General features: G+C 34.8%; 2 protein-coding genes across 8 annotated transcripts; both read right to left on the reverse strand.

The window, feature by feature from the left end:
* Positions 1-3,209: 3,209 nt before the first annotated feature.
* Positions 3,210-5,948, reverse strand: LOC113726279 (bifunctional phosphatase IMPL2, chloroplastic-like). 2 transcript variants are annotated; one of them, XM_027249903.2, is made up of 6 exons: positions 5,361-5,948; positions 5,193-5,271; positions 4,724-4,818; positions 4,585-4,634; positions 3,916-4,040; positions 3,210-3,767 (listed from the first exon to the last, which is right to left on the reverse strand). In XM_027249903.2, exons 1-6 carry the CDS (start codon positions 5,716-5,718, stop codon positions 3,647-3,649), a joined length of 828 nt encoding a protein of 275 aa, XP_027105704.1. In that variant the 5' UTR covers positions 5,719-5,948; the 3' UTR covers positions 3,210-3,646. The 2 variants fall into 2 exon arrangements, with proteins under 2 accessions (XP_027105704.1, XP_027105705.1); XM_027249904.2 differs by lacking the exon at positions 3,916-4,040.
* Positions 5,949-8,256: 2,308 nt separating this feature from the next.
* On the reverse strand, positions 8,257-15,135 carry LOC113726280 (uncharacterized). Of its 6 annotated transcripts, none has more exons than XM_027249905.2 (7): positions 14,950-15,135; positions 14,216-14,302; positions 13,176-13,578; positions 12,017-12,112; positions 11,381-11,409; positions 10,300-11,274; positions 9,810-10,096 (listed from the first exon to the last, which is right to left on the reverse strand). In XM_027249905.2, exons 3-6 carry the CDS (start codon positions 13,501-13,503, stop codon positions 10,321-10,323), a joined length of 1,407 nt encoding a protein of 468 aa, XP_027105706.1. In that variant the 5' UTR covers positions 13,504-13,578; positions 14,216-14,302; positions 14,950-15,135; the 3' UTR covers positions 9,810-10,096; positions 10,300-10,320. The 6 variants fall into 6 exon arrangements, with proteins under 6 accessions (XP_071930713.1, XP_027105706.1, XP_027105709.1 ...); XM_027249908.2 differs by having other exon boundaries at positions 14,216-14,338; positions 14,950-15,088; XM_027249906.2 differs by lacking the exon at positions 14,216-14,302.
* Between the last annotated feature and the right edge of the window lie 6,259 nt (positions 15,136-21,394).

A 21,394-nucleotide genomic window follows, 5' to 3' on the forward strand; every position in this document is an offset into this window, starting at 1 on the left:
ATAAAAATAAATTCATTCTCCAATAAAATACCAGCTCTTTATGACTTTAGAATGAAGGGTTACAATCTCGCTGTCTCTATCACCATCAACTTTTGACTCCCTACTTCTTCCATCCCACCCAACACCAGAACGAAAAAGATTTCACAAAAGATCTAATCTTGCATGAAATGATCAACTATAAAGCTTTATTAATATGCCAACCTTTTTTTAAAATTAAGAAACAAAATGTATCAATAAGAGACAAACAAATACAAAATATCATTTTGTTATTTTAATTAAGATACATATTTAATATACGTAGACAGAGCAAAACTATAATGAAACGAACAAATTTATCTCTCATTTGTATATAATTATTTAGAACTTGGCATAAACAAGTGATTGCAACCCAATAATCTAGGAAAATTTATTGAATTTCACTTTGTGTGTTTCAAGCTTCTCTGGCCTCTAAAGACAAAAATTCGCTGACAAAAAAAGACTTGTAGAATACCTATACTAAAAAATATACTTTTCTACATAAATTATTATTTTGATTAGTTCAAAACTGGGCAGTGCATTTTATATTTCTATCGCGCGAAGCGCGTTCATGCCTCCTAGTTGAGTGGAGAAGGTGAGCACTTTCGAGGGTCTGCTGCTGCTGCTGCTGCTTTTTTTTTTTTTACCCTATCAATAGTGGACGTCGACGATGATCCGTTTTGCAGAGTTATTTATTCATTTATTGGGGTGACCAAACGCAATAGGGGATCCTCTTGACATGGGCATTTCTATTTATTAAAAAAGGGGTAAAAAAATAAGAAAGTCTGTGTAATAAACCTATTTTACAGAAGAAAAATCTCTCGTAATTTCAAAATATACAATACAAAATATATAATACGAAACCTCATACTTTGAACTAAATTATAAAGGTGACGGAATCCGATAAATTTAATGAAAATAAACGAAATAACCAAAATGCCCTGATATAATTAGGCAAAAAACAACTCAAAAATCATTTGTTTTATTCTCTAAATAGAGAGAATTGAGGGTTAAAAGGTAGAACAGGTATATTTGTTAAAAATTAGGTACAAAAATATTTTTTAAAATTCCAATAAGTCATTTCTGTTAAGTTTAACGGATTCTGTCACCTTTACAATTTAGTTCAAAGTACAGGGTATTGTGTCATACTATAGTTGGATCTCTAAAGCTCATGTTTGCGTTTAGGGTTTGGGCATTTCAATTGTCTGGTCACTTATTCAATTTGGCAAAAACACTCAAGTCAAAATCAATATTGAACCCTCTTCTAATAATCCCAATATCAACGGCTCCGTTTGGATTTCTCATTTTTTGAAAAAATAAATTTTTCATATACAATGTTATGATAATATATACAAACAAAAATAACTCAAAAAATACCACATCCATACAATATATAAAAATTAACTCCAAATATATAAAAAATAAAAATATATACTATATTTTCTTCCATCTATCACCATAACCCATCACCACCATTCCCCCATTTCTCCTCTTTCCTTTCCCTCTCTCTTCCTCCTCCCTTTCCCTCCACATCTCACCTCTCCTCTTCCCCCCCCTTTCCAAATCTGTCCCTGGCTAGATCATGACCAAAAGGATCGCAATATGGTCGTGATGTCATAACTAAAGGTCTTGATTTGGTTTTGGCTAGATCTAGAGGGGGAAGAAAGGGAAGGGTAAGGAATGGCGGGGAAAGGGAGGGGAAGAGTGGAGGGGAGAAAAAAAAATGAGAAGGAAAGAGATGGAAGAAAAGGGAAGGAAGGAGCAAGAAGAAAGAGAAGGAGGAGGAAGTGGTGGCAATGGTGAGTGGTGGTAATTTTTAAAAAATATCACAAAAATTAGTGAGCCTTAAAAATATCCCAAAATATATCCCAAAAAACATCACAAGATCTATAATCAAAAGCTTTTCATATACACTATTACAGTAAAATATTTCAAAAATACTCTCAAAAAACAACAAATTCAAAGGGAGCAGACTTCGTGAGTTAGAAAATATTCATAGGATCAAGTGTTGATAATTGATTTGAAAGGAACACAATAAGGATCACTTATAAAAATAGAGCGGAAAAATGTGAATATATCTTCTCTATGAGATGTTTTAATTTTCAATAACATGTATTTGAAAATTTATCTCAATTAACAAAATTTTGAGGTCACTAGAGGTGGGGTAACCTGGACTAGTCAAGGGGTACGAGTTTAGATAAATTCATAATGCTAGAATCCTTTGCAATCATGTTTGTTTTTTTTTTACCATAAAAAATTTACGATAAAAATAATGGGTAATAATTTTTTGCATTTCAACACCACTCGATGATATCCAAAATTACTCTTTTTGGCACTTAACAATCTATATTAAAAAATTATTGTGATTTTAATTAAAAACAGGTTCTTAAGTATAGAAAAGAGATTTTTTTTAGCTCGCTGATAAGTATCGACTATCAAAATATTTATAGTCTAGGGAGAGAGAAGGAGGAGGAAAAGAAGAAAGATGAGAGAGGGGGGAGGAGGAGGGCGAGTAGTGGTGGCGATGGATGATGTAAAATTTTTAAAAAAATACCTCAAAAAAATTATAATTATTAAAATATTTCAAAATATATTTTAAAAATACCTCTAAAAATAATCCAGAAAACATCTAAAGTAAAAAATTTTCATATAATTTTCATATACACAATTACTGTAAAATTTTTTAAAAATACCCAAAAAAAAAATCCATCCGTCTGATAACAAACAGATGCTCTCTGATTACTTGGCACTGTGCACACTATAAAGAGTTTAATCTCTGCATGACATGAAAATAAGATAAAAGGCAAACAAATAATGTAATTTTGTACTTATAAATACTTGGAGAACTCAATGTACTACTGCACAAGCAATTAAAAATATACATATTAGGTCTATATACAACTCAAAGCAATGGACACAGTTTTCTTTGGAGAGGAGTCACAGGATAAACTTTCCCAAGAGTATTGTAGTACAGTCCTCAATCATCACTTGATCCTAGATCTTTACTTTCTCTAAAAGAGAGAGGACTACAAATACTCCAAGTTAGCTGTTGAAAGCAAGCATCTTTAACCTCAAATCAATTAGTACATAGTCTCCCATAATAAATCTGAAACAGATTAAGATCCTTAATGGCTTGTTATTATCTAAATCATATTGTGGCTTCTTCAATCGGAAATTGCTGTAGAGCAGATCCATGAACAATGGTTTTTCCAATATACGGCAAACTGCCTTACAAAGGAAGTGAAAGAGGATATCTATCAACTACAACAGAAGCACAACTCTAAGATGCTTGTAAGGAAATAAAGCATGTCCATCAAAAGAGCCTAAAAGCAATGCAAGGCAACAGTTCTAAGAACAAAAAATCTTCAAGAACACATGAAAGAAAAACAAAGATAAACATAAGCTGGATCGTTAACCATCTTCATGTGCTGCATCTTCATATAGTATGCTTGTGCATGTATACAACACACAGCAACCACCAGTAACCGATACCATGACAGTAGAGCAACATTCTCAAAACATTTATAGAAATTTATATGCATCTGTCTTTTTTTGTGCTTGTGCATGTATGCAATGCACAGCAACCACCCTTAACTGATACCATGACAGGTTACGCAACATTCTTAAACGTTTATAGAAATTTATACGCATCTATCTGATTGTTTCTTGGACATAGAGGATGAACCTTATCCCTGACTCGAGCAAAAGCCACCTCAGCATCTCCATTGAATAGATGTGGGCTGGTTGTGTACCTAAGACAGAATAATGGAAATATCAAAGACAGAAATTCAGGTCAATACCTATTTGTTTGCTGGAACAAATTAAAAAGTTTTGAAAGAACAATGGATGCAACACAAGGTAAGAGTGGAGAAATAGCATGATCGGATGCATAAAACCTACAGATAAGCTTGTGAGAGTTTTGCACAGCCACGTGTAGATATATCTTGTCCATTTAAAGTAGTTTTCCTCCCATTTAATCCAACCCATCTCTCTCTCAAAATAGGCTGATCAATTATGCCAAGAACCTGAAAGAAAGAGAAGACGTCTATATTTTGTTGGTTATATTTTAACATGATTATCCTTCACAGTTCTCTTTTACATGATGGCTGCTTGGCACAATCTTAGGTGATTCAACTAAAAAAAAAAAAGAAGAAAGAATTTAGACAAATTTACACAGCAGTACAATCCAAAGTCAATAACTCAGGAAGTCCTAATGAACTAAGGTCATTGTAGATGTACAGGTATTTGGGCATTCTACAAGTAACAAAAGTCAGGTGTAAAGATAATAGAGCTCACTATCTAAAAAGAGTAAACAAATGTATTGGCTGTCTTCATTCGCCCCATGTAAAATGATAGTTGTTTCAGGACTACATTCTGGTGTCCTGATGAGAAATTTCTTGCTCAACTATTTGTCTTGGATTCTACCCAGAAAATTTCCCCAAGAATGTACTTGCTTTGTAAGAGACGAGATACATGGCCATTGACCAAAGTATTTTTTGAGGTAATGGCATATTAACAAGTTACTGATGGACAAGATATTAACAGAGGTTAATAGCTCATCTCTCATACCGGTTTTCCTTGGTATAATAGAGCAATAAGAGTCCCAAATAATGGTTTTCCTGTATTGCAAGCAAAAAAATAATATGCTCAGTGAACTGAATTAGTTGAAAACAATAGTCAACAGTAAAAGGGGGAAAAGGAGCAGTACCTGTGATGAAGCTCTTTGTTCCATCAATTGGATCCAATACCCAAACATAGTCCGCAACTTTCTCCTTACACCTCCAACCCTTCTCTTCTCCATAACTGCAATTAGCATTTCATTACATAATTTTTGGGAATAACATTTTACAAGGCCTCGAACAACAACCATCAAAGATCCAAGTTGGTTGCCAAGGGTTATTTTGGTTAATTAAAATCAAGACATTGAGAACACCAAATACGATAAATTCCTCCTCCCTTTTTTTTTAATGGGATATTCACTCGTGAAAAACCCAGAGATGATTATTTCACGAGAGAGCAAACACGACTATTTTGGGAAGGCAGGTTTTCCATCCAGTTTAAATACGGAACTTTATCCACTCATAATCAAAGTACCAGTCCAATTTCTAGTATGAACAAGGATAAAAAGTAAAACCATAAATCAACCGGCAATGTCCTACCAAACTAAGAGAACATACATTGCATGGGAAGGAAAGTTCTCTTGTATAATCCTGACCATTGCCTCTTCAGCTGCTTGATCAGCAATTGTAACAGGACCTAAAAGTATCACAAAAAACCTTCAAATCTTAACTGCCCGCTGCAAATAAAAAATTGCAGAGAATGATCAGGAGGAGAATACTACTGACTTAAATCCTCTTTATCGAGGATTTCGAAGCTCTTTCGGAAGTACTGGCGGATAACTTGGCCGGCGGCGTCGGCCAGCTGGTTAGCAACAGCTGCGAAGCGATCGAGCTGACAATCGTCGAGCCCTAACTCAACAGATTGAGCATTATCGGAAAGTGCAGACTTGGAAGACATCCTTGCGGAGGTGAGGACTTTGGATTGTAGAGAAGCTGAGAGTAGATTGGGAGGCGAACGAAAAATTGAAGAGAAGTTGGTGAGATTGTTGGAAGGAGAAAGGAAAGGAGAAGAAAAAGAAGGGAGAGAAGAGTTCCGATTCGGGTTAACAAGGAACCGAGGGTTGGAAAGCATTTGGAGCTGCATGTGAATAAGGGCTTTAAAAAGGCGGGAAAAAAGGTTGAGAGAAATGGAGAAAGCTGATTTTGAAGAAAAGGAGAAACAGAGCAGCTTATTGAGTGGAGAAGGTGAGCACTTTCGAGGGTTTGTTGCTGCTGCTGCTGCTTTTTTTTTTCCCGGTATCAACAGTGGACGTCGACGATGATCCGTTTTGCAGAGTTATTTATTCATTTATTGGGGTGACGAAACGCAATAGTGGATCCTCTTGATATGGGCTTTTCTATTTATTAAAAAAGGGGTAAAAAAAAAGAAAGTCTCGTGTAATAAATCTAATCGGTAGAAAAGCCTCTTATAGTTTTAAAATATACAATATGACATCTCGTACTTTGAACTAAATTATAAATGTGACAGAATCTGATAAACTTAATGAAAATAGACGAAATGACCAAAATACCCTGATGTAATTAGGCAAAAAACAATTCAAAAATTATTTGTTTTATTCTCTAGATAGAGAGAATTGAGTGTTAAGAGGTAGAACAGGTATATTTATTGTCATTTCTGTTAAGTTTAACGGATTTCGTCATCTTTACAATTTAGTTCAAAGTACGGAGTGCTGTATTGTATATTTTGAAATCGCGAAAGACTTTTCTGTATATTAAATTTATCACAGGGGACTTTTTTTATATTTTACCCTTAAAAAAAGACGTACTTAATGGGGGTTATGGACGTGGGATAGACATGTTAATTCAACTCATACTCGTACATCCAATCTACCTGATTATCCAACACGATTGCTAACCTTGAAGTGAAATGCCCTCGTACATGTATAAACTATTAATAGACGAGTTTTATGTGTATAAACTATCAATGTTTACAAGATTAATCTCGTTACCTAGTAATAGACAAGTTCGACCCTTACACTATTTTACAAGAAGATTACGTCCCTTGCATTGTTTAGGAGTCTGTTTGTATGACATTGTAAACAAATGAAATGAATGTAGTAATTAGATTTTCAATAAGAACACTTCCAACTACTCGACCCGTATAGAGAACATAGTCAGTCTCAAAATAAGGCCCGGTTTGGAAGCGGAGGTTTTGGCCAAATTTTTTAATTACTTTAACTACAGTAATTTCAAAAAACTCCTCAAAATTTTTAAACTATACTCTTTAAAGTAGCCAAAAACACACAAAAAAGTTTCCTTCATTCCTTTCTTCTTCTCATCCCCCATCTCAACCCACCACCATCTCCGCCAGCTGCACCTCTTTTTTTTTTTTGTGACCTTTCTTTCCCCTTTCCCTCTCCTCCTCCCCTCTCCCTTGCCATCTCCTCCCCCTCATTTCCCCAACCACCCCTCCCTCTCCTTTATCGCAACAGGAAGAGTAAGGAGGAAGAGGGAGGGGGATTACAATTGACAGGGCGCCGATTAGCAAGGAGTGAGGCAGAAGAAGAACGCAATGGGGTGGGGGAAAAGAAGAGTCAAAAAAAGAAAGAGGAAAAGAAAAAAAGAAAAGGAAAAAGAAGGAAAGTTTTTTTTCTCTTAAAAGAAAAATTTTTAGACACTTCAAAAAATTTTCTATAAATTTAATAATAGATGATAATAAATTTTTGGACAAACAGCCAAAAAAACTCATTTACCAAACAGGATCAAGAATTGCTTTCACCACGAGAGAGAACGTAGTCAGTCTCAAAGTAGGAATTGCTTTCGGCGAATGCACTCGGGGTGCAAATCCATATGAGGCCTATACACGTAAACATGGTGGAGAACTGATTTTACAACGCACCGTTTAATGAAAACATGACATCATATGTATAGGCCTTCTAAATTCTTAGCCAATGACCTCAGAGCTTGGACATCAAGACACTTCCCCTACCGCATTTTGAAGCCACAAAAAAAATTAAGGAAAGAAAATAAAAGAAACGCCTAGATGAAGGAGATCTTATCCAAATAGTTGTTCACATGAAATGAAAGAAAGTTCAAGACTTGACCTAATTTTAGATTCATTTCAAGCAAAGCTTTTCCACCTTATCAATTTGGGTTCCAGAAAAGCTTTACGCGGAAGTGGCTTCTAAATTTTTCTTTTTTTTTTTAAGGGGATACCAAGGGGAGTTTCCAATTTTGATCATAACATGTTGCTAATTGCGGGTTTGATTATTGCAACTCATCACATGTTGCTAATTGCAGGTCGTACATGTCGATAAACCAACATCAGAAAATAGAATTAGTACGTATTAGTGTGTCCATATCAGCTCGCGTAACTTATCCCAAGGTGATTCGCCAAAATTAATTTTACATGTGACGTGGGTAAGATTGGACCTAAACCTTTAATCTTCAATTTCATCTCATACCCAAACCCAAAAAGACTCCGTTCATCCGACCCATTTTGCCATCTCTAGTTAGAAGTTAGAACGCTAGTTTGTCTCAAAGCAATTGCCATGATCCGTAAAGCACCAAATTTCAAACGGTCTTAGGGTTATCGAGGTATTGCAGACAATGCTTAAGAAATACTGTAATATAATTGTGGCAAGACAGTAGACACTAGTACAATTTATTACACCAAATCAAATCAAACCAAGCAAATCCCATGCACGTTCAAGATTCAAGCGCACGACAAGGTCTTAATCACACATATATACCAAACAAAATGCCTAACATAATCTAGATTTCCTAGGCATCAGGAGAGATTTTACACGATGATCACAGTATGTTGTGGTAGGTATCTCTAGTGGGTGTCGTGATGGCCAGGGAGCTTTTCCATAATCTTCTCCATCATGCTCTTCTTTTCATGCTGCTGTTCCCGGTGCTGACCCCCGACTGTAGTAGACGTCCCGCTGCCAGTGGTGGTTGTTGGAGGAGAGGCGCTGTGTGCGTGCTGATCATCTATGTGCTCCTGATCGTCTCTGTCCTTGTGCCTCCCGCCCGTTAGTTTCTCCTTTATCTTTTCTTTCAACCCTTTTTTCTTTCTTCTTCCTCCTTGTCCATCATCCTCCGACTATAAACCAAATTCAACAACTCAGCCACCAAAATTTTCTTTTAGCTAACAACATTCAAATTCAACAGGAGCCTGATTCGATATTATGTAAGTCCCAGAAAAACAAAACGTGTACACTTTACGTCAAATTACGGTTCATTATTAACAGGATCTGTCAAGCAAACAATTATGATGGCGCATTATACACACACAGACACACACATTGTAACTTGGCAAGTATCTCACCGAGCCAGAGCTTGAGCTGCTAGACCGATGAAGCTGCTCCTGATGTTGCTGGGTTCCAGTGGCAGCAGTTGGTCCGGTTCCAGTAGAATGGACAGCACTAGCCGTCCCGGCGGTGATAGCTACACCGCTAAGCTGCATTGGGTTGCCATACTCGTCCTTGAGCTGAACCGGGTTGCCATACTGGTCGGTCAACTGCATAGGATTTCCATATTCATCACGCAAGTCAGCCATTTTCCAGGACTCCTGTTATTAGAAAAAAATAAAGAAAAAGGGCACTGAAATTAAGGTAGCCTGAGACTTGGGGTTGACGAATTTTAGCTGCGATAACGGCTTTGTTTGGATTTTGGATATCGCAGGAGACTTAAAAAAGCCAAGAGAGGGATGAGGACGGTGGAAGGAGCACCGCGGTCTTTTCTGCATGGTACCGAAGATCCTCACACGTATTAGCAGAGGAAGCTGAAGTGTATTGCCACCTATAAGACATCAAGGCACGTGTCTTCCGCTGGGGGATATTAAATACGTCATGGTCCTGAATTTTGGAAGGGTATGATATATATCAGATATCCCTTCCATCCAATCCATCCATCCTTGAAATAATACCAAACGATCTTTTAATAATCACATTACATTTTAAACTATGAACAGAAGAAAAATGCCTTTTAAATTTTCACTAAAGAGACACGTGGTGAAGTCAGAATCCGCTGTCTTCTGAGTCGGTCAGTAACAAGTTAACAACACGCGAACACAAATCCCAAGTCAAAAGTTGAAAGGTTCAACATCATGATCCGGATCCGTCAATAGATAGAGATGGGATTGAGAGGAGCAACCCAATGATGTCTCCAACGCGTAATTCGGCCCATAGAATATCGATTTAGAAATGCGATGGTAAAACGCTACGCATATATCCAAACTAATTTCATGAAATTAAACAGTAAACAGCCATCGTACAAAATGAAAGAGAACTAGTTTCATGATGCACGGACGCCCTGACCCCTATCATCTTTCCTTTTTCCTATATTATAATGAATTCATTTCCCCATCTGTATGGTCTTCCCTTTGCAGTGTATCTTCAAAAGCTAACCTACATTTGCACGAGACAATGCCAGCTTCCTTGACAGGGTTGAATTTATGGCTGATTGCCTGCTCCCTGCATGCATTTCGTAGCCCATCTGAAGAACAACTGTGGAATCTGCAGAAATCAACAAGAATCAAGAGGAGAAATGCGGGATGTAAAAAATTTAAATGACTAAAGCCTAATGATTAATAGAACGGATGAAGAACATTTTCGTGTTATAGGTACTAAGACCAACCATGCAAAATATATGTTGTTCACTACGTGAAAAGGGATCCAATCCTTCCATTCCCTAATAAAAAACCGTGACTGTTGCTCACCTTTGTAACTCTAGACAGAACTTAATCCTTTCTCGATTTTGCCCAGAAGAATCCCCTCTTCCAGGAAGAATGATTCTCTGACATTGATCTACTGCCTTTAGATCCAAAAGAAAAGTGACGCCTCAAGAAAGGCTTCGCCAAAGAGCCCTTCATGCTGGAACTGGAACTCATCTTAGGACCTCTTCCGTCATGTCCACTACTTTTCTGACGATCAAAAGCAACAAGATCGCTATTAAGGTCACTATCAGCAATCCTGTTCCTAGATCTCTTTCTAGTCTTTAACTCAAATTCGGCTCTCAAAGCTTTCTCCGACATTTTCTGTGCCTGTTTCTCCCCAAAGGTACAGATTGGACAAGCTGGATCATACTTGTTAATATCAGAGGTCATATTTTCCAAGCACTCTGCATGGTAAACGTGCCCACAAATTAAAACAGCAACCACTGCAAGCTCATTAGTTGCTATAATTTTCTGGCTGCCCCATGAAGATTTCTCAGTCAAAAGTTTCGCACAAATGCCACAGCTTTGGAGATCAAAGGAATAACCAGAATTTCTACCACTAGATCTGGTTATTTTGTCACGAACAAAACCCAATGTTTCACTGTCAAAAGACCACCTTTCTCTACGGGAAGTTGACATGATATCAGGGAAGGTTGGTGTAGACCAACTGTCTGATGACCCACCATGGGAAGCCCTAGTTGACTCATGGCTCCATCCAGGAAGCATAAAAGATGATGTTTCTTCAGAAACTGACAAAGTTGGAGACTTGATTGTTGGAACAAGGCTGTCAGATACTTGCCGTAAGAGTTGGTGCCCAGGAGAACGGCGAGGCCATCTTGATGGAGTTGAGCTTGCAGGAAGCGGGTGGCTTTGGGATGACAAAGGTGATGTTGACAGAGAGGAAACTGAAGGTGCTGAAGGAGATAACTTCACGGGAGATGGACAAGAAACTGCAGGAGATGCAGTTGACTCCCTAACCTAATTAAGAAACAAATAACCGATATATCAAGATGATGCTAGGCAAAAAGAACTTAAAATTTGTGAATGCATCTAATGGAAAATCTTACACCTATTTCAAACTTACATCTGTAGAATTTGTACAGGTTAAAGGATCTGCAACCAAAAAAAATTCATCATAATTCAGACAAGATAATAGGTACCTCGGGGCTTAAAACCACCTTACCAAAAGTGGCAAGATTTGATGTCAAAATTGCTGACTTTTTTTTGCTTTTTTTCGGCAATTTGCTAATTATTCAGTAAAGAACACCAAGATACATCTAAATAACATGATTGATGCAGCAATAATTAGTGTTTTCCCCAATGCAGCAGGGCTGACCATGATGCACCATAGCAGTAAAATAAAATATTTTCCCAAATGTCCACAATAGAAGCAAGATGTTGCAAATGGAATATTTGAATGCACTCCACGAAACAGTTGTTAAAGCATCCTACTACTACTAAATTTTGAGTATAATTGCCAATCAGCCCATAGAGTTAAAAAAAAAAAAACTAATTTCATTTGCAGATACAAGAGAATAATTCGAAAAGTGCAAGATGAAAGCCCCATCACTCCACTAACATAGAATAAATAAGAGAGGAAATTATCAACTACCACAGCATAGATGAGAATTGGCATCTATCATCTGCTTGTGTACGCATAAAGTTTTTCATGGTTGTATATATGTACAACCCATGAACTAAGGCTTGAGGCATAAACTACCTCGTCCTTGAAAGATGCGCCTAAAATCCTTCACAAGATTTCTGACTCTTTGATCCTCATCCACTAGGTCTCCATCGAACTTTCTCAACAGTAGACCTAGATAGTGAAGATGTTATGCAGTTATTTGGCTACTCAGAGAAACATCCACCGTTTTTCAGTTTGTCATGGTGATGTAAAACCACTCATCAGATATTTGAAACTATTAAACTAATCAGGAAACCTGTATATATAACCATTCCAGAACTCTTGAACAATCAAAGTGATACGAAATTATATATTTCCAAACTTATCAATGTTCATCAACTCGTGCATAAGGTGGATAGACTTAGATACGAAGTGATGGTTGAGTTAAACAGTTTCTGTGGCCTTGAAGCATGGTATCAGTAACACTGGTTGCCAAAATAGTTTGCTTCAACAATAATTTGAATATTATCATATACGTCATTACACATGAAACTGCCATCTAAGAGGAGATCAGGAAAATTTTATGCAAACATATAACACAGAAACCAAGTATTTGCCTATGAAGCTTGTATTATTCTACTTAGGAAAGGACTAAATTATAGTATAACACCACCTATCTTAGTAGCCAGCAAAGTTACTCTCAAAGTCACCCATCATCCCTGCTTAATCATCAATAGTGACTGCCTCATGCAGAATCACAAGTTGTTCACCCTTTTCCTTTTCCTATACTTGGTTTTCCAGTCAATCAGCTTGTGTAGTTGTGTGTTCGCCTTAAAGCTGCTCTGTACAGCTAGTATATGTGACATATGCAGCAGTATAGATGATGAATGTGCGAAATCGAAAGAACCTCACCCTACATACTGCCACTTCAGTGTAACATTGAAGTTTTTATTCTTAGACTAGAATGATGTTTTCTGTCGCACTAATTGGCATTGCTTTTAGCCCAGTATACAACCATAACTATGTACTTTTAACTATGTATTTTTATGTCAAGGACTGATTATTTAATGTCTCACGAAATTCCGACATTGCAAAATACTAGGTTTAGTTCCCAGGAACAATAAACACAGCACTCACACAATCAAGTAGGAAAAAGAAAAGAAAACTTGCGTAATCTCCATAAGAGTACTTTTTTTCTTCAGAGAGCGTTACATTTATAAAATGAAATGAGATGAGAAGCAGCATAAAGATGTACCAGAAGTAGTGAGCCTTGTAGCCCCGTTATTTACATCAGAAACTGGGGACTTCTGCCATACAAGTGATTGAAAACTATCCAATGGACTACCTTCTTCAGATGCATGTGTGGTTTCAATAGTTGGTCCAGATTTAACATCTAGTGGATCATTGCGGGTGACCCCATCGGAAATCCAATTTACAGAAGTTTCCTCCCCCACTACTCGCACCCGGTTATCCCATCGAAAGCTCCATGATGGGGAATGCCGAATGTTCCTGTGCATAATTTCACTGGTAGACCCATTTGTAACCGTTCTATCCTTAGCAGCAACACAACAGACAGACCCCATGCTTGCTCATATAAACAAAATTATATCAATAAACTACTCCAGCTGTCAGTCACACCAATAATCCCATCATAGTCACTGCAACAATAAAATCCTAAAAAAGTTACTATAGGAAAACTGTAAACAAAAACATAAAAATTAGAACTAAGTCTCCATAGCAGGAGTTGAGGCATTCATAACTATCACTAGCAGAAACCACAAAAGAAACTATCAATAGTTTGACAGCCAGAAAATAAACCATGCAAAACAATGGTCTCTTGCATAAAGAACTAAGAAGCGTGAATCCCATACGTGAAAGCATATTTTTCTATGCAGGTGGTGAAAGTACGTTAAAACTACCCACCTGATCACGGTTCAAATAAAAGTCCAACATATCACTCTCAGAAACTTTCAAATTCATCAATTTCCATTAATCTCAATTAACATTTTCCAAGCAAAGCAGAAATAGTCAAGAAGAAGAACGGGCAATACCAGCCATCCCCATGACCAAGACCAACACAAAACGCATAAGTAAGTCTCAGAACAGTATGGCATCTAAGCAAAATAAGTGACAGGACTAAAAATTAGGAAACCTAAGAGCAGACAAGATTCATCTTTTGTTATGGTGGAACAGTATTGTATCTAAGCAAAGTAAGTGACAAAACAAAAATTAGGAAACCTAAGAATAGACGAGATTCATCATTTTTTACGGTTGACTAATAGACAATAACTCTACCATTTGGCCAGTGAATCACAGCAGCTGAAACCCTAATCCCTCTTCCCTGTTCCATAAATTTCAGCGCTTCAAAAGCTTCTCCCAGAACTGAAATTTTCCAAGTCGGCAAAAATTATCATGATACTGGAAAATAAAAATTTACAACTCAATAAGACCCCTCTCTCTTAAAACAATTCAAGGAAACAATTAGCAATCAACAGGCAACATCTATAATCCTATTTTTTATTTTTATTTAACTAAATAAATTCTTACTTTATAAACACAACTCAAGCTTAAAAAATTTACCACGAGCAAGTAGAATTAATTTTTTAAAGGAAAATAAAAGGAGAAATATATTTGCGAGAGGAAATTTTTAAGTGAAAAGAAAAAAGTCGAATAAAGCTGCTAGTAGGCAGGTGGAGAAGACTAAGCAGTAGGAGCAAGTCTGAGTCGCGAAAACCCTAAAAATACGAATAATCAGACACTGCATAGGTCCTAGAGATCCGAAACTGTAGCCCCGATTAATTTGTAATCTCATTCAATAACACTGCCTAATATATTTTCCCCAAATTCCGCCCGATTATTTCCTTAATCATCTCTAATGAATCCACCTCACTAATATTCCCAAGAGCAAACATATATACTACCAACTAATCAACCACAAAAATTCTTCGATTTTATGCATGCTAAACATTTTAGCGATTGTTCATATTTTTTGTCTAAAATCATAGAAAAGGAAACGATCAGAACAGTACCGTTTCGTGCTTGGGCGAACCACCGGCAGACGGAGACAATTTAGAGAGAGAGAGAGAGAGAGAATCTATATGTGTGTGCCTATATATATGTGTGTGTATATATCTGGTGTGTGTGAAACGGAGAAAATAGAGAGGGAAAGTGGAGAGAGAGAGAGAGGGAGAGGTTTCTGATTCTCCTGCTTCCCTGGTTGAATGAGTTGGGGATGGAGAGGTATAGGGGAGGGACGGGGCGGGGGTCCTCACTACTAAAGTCGTTGTAGACGGTTCTTAAGAGTGCCGTCAACGTGTGCTGGTGAAACTCAGCACTCGGCAGAGCGTTTACGGCTGTGAACACCGTCGGCCGTTGACGTCGTTAACTGGCACGTGTCCTAAGGTTGTTTGTTTGTTTTGATCATGTGGATGTTGGTGTTGTCAATTACCAAATTCCCTAGGCAGTGAACAAGTTTACTCGCTGTAAACACAATAACCCTCTTAGTAGTTTTCTTTTTTTACACATAAATTAAGAAAAATTAGTTGACTTTGCTGAGTACTCACGGGGTGGCATTGTTTGGATTGTGATTTTTGACAAAAAAATTTTTATATTATTTATGAATATATTTTTTTAATTATTTTTTTATCTCACATATATTAAATTATTACAATCTTGCAAAAAACTCTTAAAAATAGCAATTCAACCGATCTAGTCTACTATTTTTCTAAAATATCCTTACTTTAATATTTACCTTTACGTTAATTATAATAACGATTTTGATGGAAAGTTTTACTATTCAGGCATGGATCAAACCAATTATTAGGTTTTTTTTTTGAAGCACAGATCAATTATTAGGTAAGCAACTTGTATTCATTCATAACAAAGTACATTAAATATGGACATTTTAGAGAAGTTAAAATTCAACCATATTTTTTAATTGAAAAGTAAACTATAATTTAGGATAAATGAAAAAATGAAAGCAAGATTATCAAAGTGGAACGAGAAAAGTAATAGTACTACCATTTAAGCATTTAAAATTTATTTTATTATTATTCAATTATTGCTCAAATGAGTTTTCATGAGGTCGATTTCAAGTAATTTCGTATATTTATTTAAAAATTCAAGCTTTACACTTGTTAAGTTGAGATCAGTTAGATGGAGGAATGGATTAGGCGCTTAAGGAGAACGAAATGTAAGTGAAATGTCCTAAATTCAAACCTCCCACCTATATTTAAAAGAAAAAAAGAATTGAGATTGGTTTAAAAGATTAATGAACATGATTTTTTTTATACCTTTTTTCATCAACTAACCAATCAATCAAATTAAATCAAGCTGCATTTTAAAGGGTACCTAAGCTTGCAATTTTTTGCATTTTCAAAGGAAAAATAAAGGAAAAGTTGGTATATTGTGAAATGTTGAAGGAGTTTTTTTTCAAACGAAAAATTTTAAATCCAAAATCTCCTATTTATGCTATTTTCTTCTTACCATCCAATTCAACCTAGCCCTCCCGCAATGTCACAGGAGGATACCAATGGTATATTGTGTTGGGCCGGGGGGGAAGGGGGGGGGGTACAAGTGGGGGTTTCTTATTAGGTACGCGGAGTGCATGGTACGCATTCCCAGCTTTTCACGTCACACACGAAAGTATCAACAAATTAATTTGAGCAGAGATTCCTTAATTTTTTTGTGTTAGCTTCATTCATTATCAAATCCATTTGATTCCCTTCAATAAACAGTGAGTGTGTCTGGAGAGCCATTATTAGGCTCCAAATTATTTACTTGCATTAGAAACACAATTTTCATCACACATTTAGGTAGTTATGACCTCCCTCTTAGTTAATTAAATATTCTTCTTTTTTCTTGTCCAAAAAATAAGGGAATTTATATGAAAAGTTATTTGTGTTACTATCTTAAAATTTTAAGCGACCATTAGAGATTGTGCTCGTTAAGTAGCAAGCTCTCAATTTTAATCTGTTTAACGTTTGTGGGAAAAGAATTAGACATAGCTATCACTTTATCCCTCTTCAGTTTGGGGTTCTTTCCCCTCGAAAAGAAAAGGAACAAAAAAGGGTTCATGTCATAGTTAGTAAAGTGCAATACAAGACTAACAATAAATACTACGTATGCGTAATATATTAGATTTTTTAGTGAAAAGGCATGATTAAATGAAATATATGAATTTGGCAAAATTATATACAAAAAAATCGTACATATATAAATGTTAAGTATAATTAGAACTTTAGTATAAACATATTAGTAAATTTAATAATTTCTATTAATATACATGCATAATTGTTATATAATTAATATAATTAAGTATATTATATACACTAATATATATTATGTAATATTTATAATTAATCATATCATTATTATAAATTTATAACTAATTAAATTAAATATATTTGCAACAATTTAATTTTTTTTTAACGGGCAACGGAACAGGAATGAGACAAGAGTATACTCTCCCACCCTATTTTTTAACGAGAGAAAAATGCTCCACATCCCGTCCCACCCCCGCTCTGCCCCTGTCTCCATAAGCCCGCCTGTTCCAATTGCAATCCCTATTATTATCTATATCTATATAAATTTGAGAAGGGATTTTTAGCAACAAGCCTCCACGTATCTTCCCACTACCAATTCCATTTTTCTAGCATTTCACATTTAATTTAATTCATAAAATATATTCCTCTCAACTTCTACATCACCTCTGCGCATTTGAAATTGTTGGTTACTTTTTAACATCATTTCATTTCAAATTGTTGATTAATGTGCATGTTATTCTATTTGAACTTCAACCCATCACGTTTCTGATTGCCTTGCATTGTTTATGATTCTACAACAATTAAAACTTCTATAAGACCATAAGAAGAGATAACAATTATAACATCCTTTCATGCTTTCTTATTAATTTAAATAAATAAGATTATTTACACTCCATTTTTGTTATTCACACTTCAATAATCATTTTGATCATATAATTTTCATTAGTTAGACTATATGATAAAACAAATGGTGCAATTACAAATAATAAAAAATGGAGGGCAAATAACATTTTCTTAAGTAAGAAATGACTTCTATACCTTTATAATTTAATAAAGTAGTGGCTCTGCTTATATAGGAATTTGGTTTAAAATTTATTAGTGGGAGGGTAAATAAAAAAAAATATTGCCAAACATAGTAAAAGTAAAAAAGTAAATGATAATATTTTATCTTTTAACTTAGTAATCCTAAATAAAATGGCAAAATTAAATAGAAAACAAAAAGGAAACAATGTCGTGGATTTAAAAAATCAAGAATGGTACCATTCATGAAATCGAAATTATGGAATCACTAAATAAAAAACAAAGTACTACTAGCCTTTTAACGTCGAAATTTTTTTGAAATATTCATTTTTGATAAAAAAAAAATAATGATAATAACAACACCAATTCTACCAAAAATTTTTAAAAAAAGTAACATTATAGTTTAAGAGAAAGATATAGAACATTCAGCCCTAAAATACTACTTAATTTGTATATATCTGGCCCAAATTTGACATTAAATTTGAATAAGAGTGCAAAACCCAAACACTAAGGATAAGTTTTGGTATCATTAATTATTTTATGTATTCTTATTGCTGCCTTCATATGTAAATATGTATTTGCTATGTTAAATATATATATATATATATATATATATATATATGTTGATTGTAGTACTTGAGGATATTATAGATATTATCAGTTTTTCATTTCGATTTTTAGATACTAATAATTGCAACCATTGTAATTAATTTTTAATTTTACATTTTCATTATGATAGGTAAAGTTAAATATATTGGGTCGCATGAATATGAATTTATATGTTAGGTAAAAGGGGAGGAGGGAGGGTAGAAAATAGTGAGGAGTTGAAAGATAGCAGAAAATGTTGAAAAAGAAATATGGGTTACAAGGATAGGCGGGGAAGGAAGAGAAGAAAAAAGAGAATTGCAAAAGACATGACAGAGATGACAAAAAACAAATTTATTTTGATTTGAAATATAACCCGTGCATATCACAGGTCAAAATACTAGTTTCACATAATGCAACATGGTGTGCTCGACTAGATTCATCCCCAAGTGGGTAAAATTGCCGTTGCCGGAAACATCGTGGGAACAGTTATCCAGATCTTTACACGGTGGCAGATCAATTTAATTAATACTTGTTGTAATTGTTGCTTAATGAGATCTTGATTGATTAAAAATCTGATGGCTCCAATGCACGGACTTGCTGTCTACAGAAAAAAAAAAAAAAAAAAAGAAGAAGACACACTTGTGTTATTAAATTATTTTAAGATTCTCTTCCAAAGAGAATTGCAGTACCGTGCAAATTTAAAATTAGTATGTCACCGTATAATAGGCCCGGAAACTACCCGCACATATTTTTTTCTGGTGGGCTCATTAGTAAGAAGGGCCAGTACACTTGTGATTTTCATACAATTGTATAGTTATTGTATTTTTTACATGATTTGATATATATTTACTTCTCTTTGTTGTACACATATCTTTTGTTTTTGTACATCAACTCAGTAACTTAATACAATAACGATTGTAAACGTACAATCGTTTGGACAGGAGATTATTTGGAATTTTTAAAAATATATATATATTGTAATACTTTTTTGATTTGATATATATAAGATAAAATAATAGTTAAAAAAATATGTTGATGATGCAAACAAATAAAATTTGTGTAAATAAACACTATCCAAACAAATTATTCAAAACTGAAAAAGTTTACCAAAAAATATTTTCGTCCTTGTTAAACTGCATGAATGATGTAATTGATATTCTTTTAACCCATAGTTGATGTAAACGGAGTTCATTGTGAATTGGACTCTTTCTCTCCCACAGTGTAAGAGTAATATAGATTATTGTATTTAGACCGAAAAAAAAAAAGGTTCATGGTCTCTGTCCAAATTAATAAGCACATGTTATAAAATCTAATTAAGGAGGAAGAAAGTTGAAAAATTAGTACGCCTCAAAGTAATAAGCACATGTAATTAAGTAAGGAGAAGACAGTTGACGAATTAGTACACTTGCAGAGAGTACACTTGAAGTTGACAAATTAGTACTAAAGAGAGAGTACACTTGGCCATGCTGATTGACATCAGCCGGTGGCGTATTTTGCCCAACAGAATCAAAATCATCACAAGCAAGCAATCCTGGGTCCAAAGCATTAGGACCTTTTTCTCCCCACAACGTTTCTTCCTCCTTCCATACATCCGGGCAGAAAAAATAGAGAAAATTGTCCCACATAATTCAAGTTCAGCAATATCTATATCTATATAAATATGAGAAAGAGCTTTTTAGCAACAAGATTTCACACACCTTCCCATTCTCAATTCCATATTTCTAGCATTTTACATTTAACTTATTTCGTAAAATACATCATGTCCACATTTTCAACACACTCTCACGTTTTTATCAAATAATAAGAATATCACTCCAACTAATACTTCTCCCCCTCACACACCTTCTCGCTCCAATTAATACTCCTCCAATTAATAATTCTATTCTAATTAAAACTCTTCCAACCCAATAATAAGAGATAACAACATAATTTCACTAAAAACTGCAATTTACCATCTCTTTCAACTTTCTTCACATGCTATTTTAATATAATTTTAATTCGAAAGCATACAACATGATTAAGAAACAGCAAAACTAATTAGAATTAGATTTTGATCCAAAAAAAAAATTAGGCCTATATGTCACTGGCACGTTGCCGTAATTTGTAATGCCAATTAGGACTATTTATCATTTTTTTTCAAGGAGTTATGACATTGTAAAGCTTATTTAAGCAAAATTTGACTCATCGGTGATTTTAGTATCAAGTTATTAAATATACTACAAATTCTATAATATCAGTCTGCTATAAAAAATAATATTTTACCAGCATGTGATATTTACGTACGAAATTTCAAAGGTAAATCAGATGCTTTTACTTATACTCTATATAATTTGAATAGTTTTTTAGCGAATATAACTATACTATGCAAACCCATCACTTTGTATAATTGAAACTAGCAAATTGTAAATCAATCACAATTTAAATTTTGCTCGATACCTACGCAATTGGTGAGTTCCATTAGTAATACTACATCAAACTTTTAATGTTGTTTCATACTCTTATCAACATGTATTTCAAAAATCATAGATCCAAAAATGATACATGTGCTTGAAAGTTAGTTACGTGGTTGAGATCAAACAATTTTACAACATTACAAGCATTGTTGATAGCAAATTCAAAGAGAATATGAATATTCGAATATACAATCATGCATACGGTAAACTTACTCTATTTAATTTAATTACTGCACAAATTTTTTAAATTTATAATCATAACATATACCTTCTTTCATTCTTACTAGATTAAATATTTTCAAATACTTGGTTACATTCAGAGCATTAACATAGAAAACATATTCTATGAGTTATGCAAAAATTGTGGA

This window comes from Coffea arabica, chromosome 2c, assembly GCF_036785885.1.
Source record: "Coffea arabica cultivar ET-39 chromosome 2c, Coffea Arabica ET-39 HiFi, whole genome shotgun sequence".
Classification (NCBI taxonomy): Eukaryota; Viridiplantae; Streptophyta; class Magnoliopsida; order Gentianales; family Rubiaceae; genus Coffea; species Coffea arabica.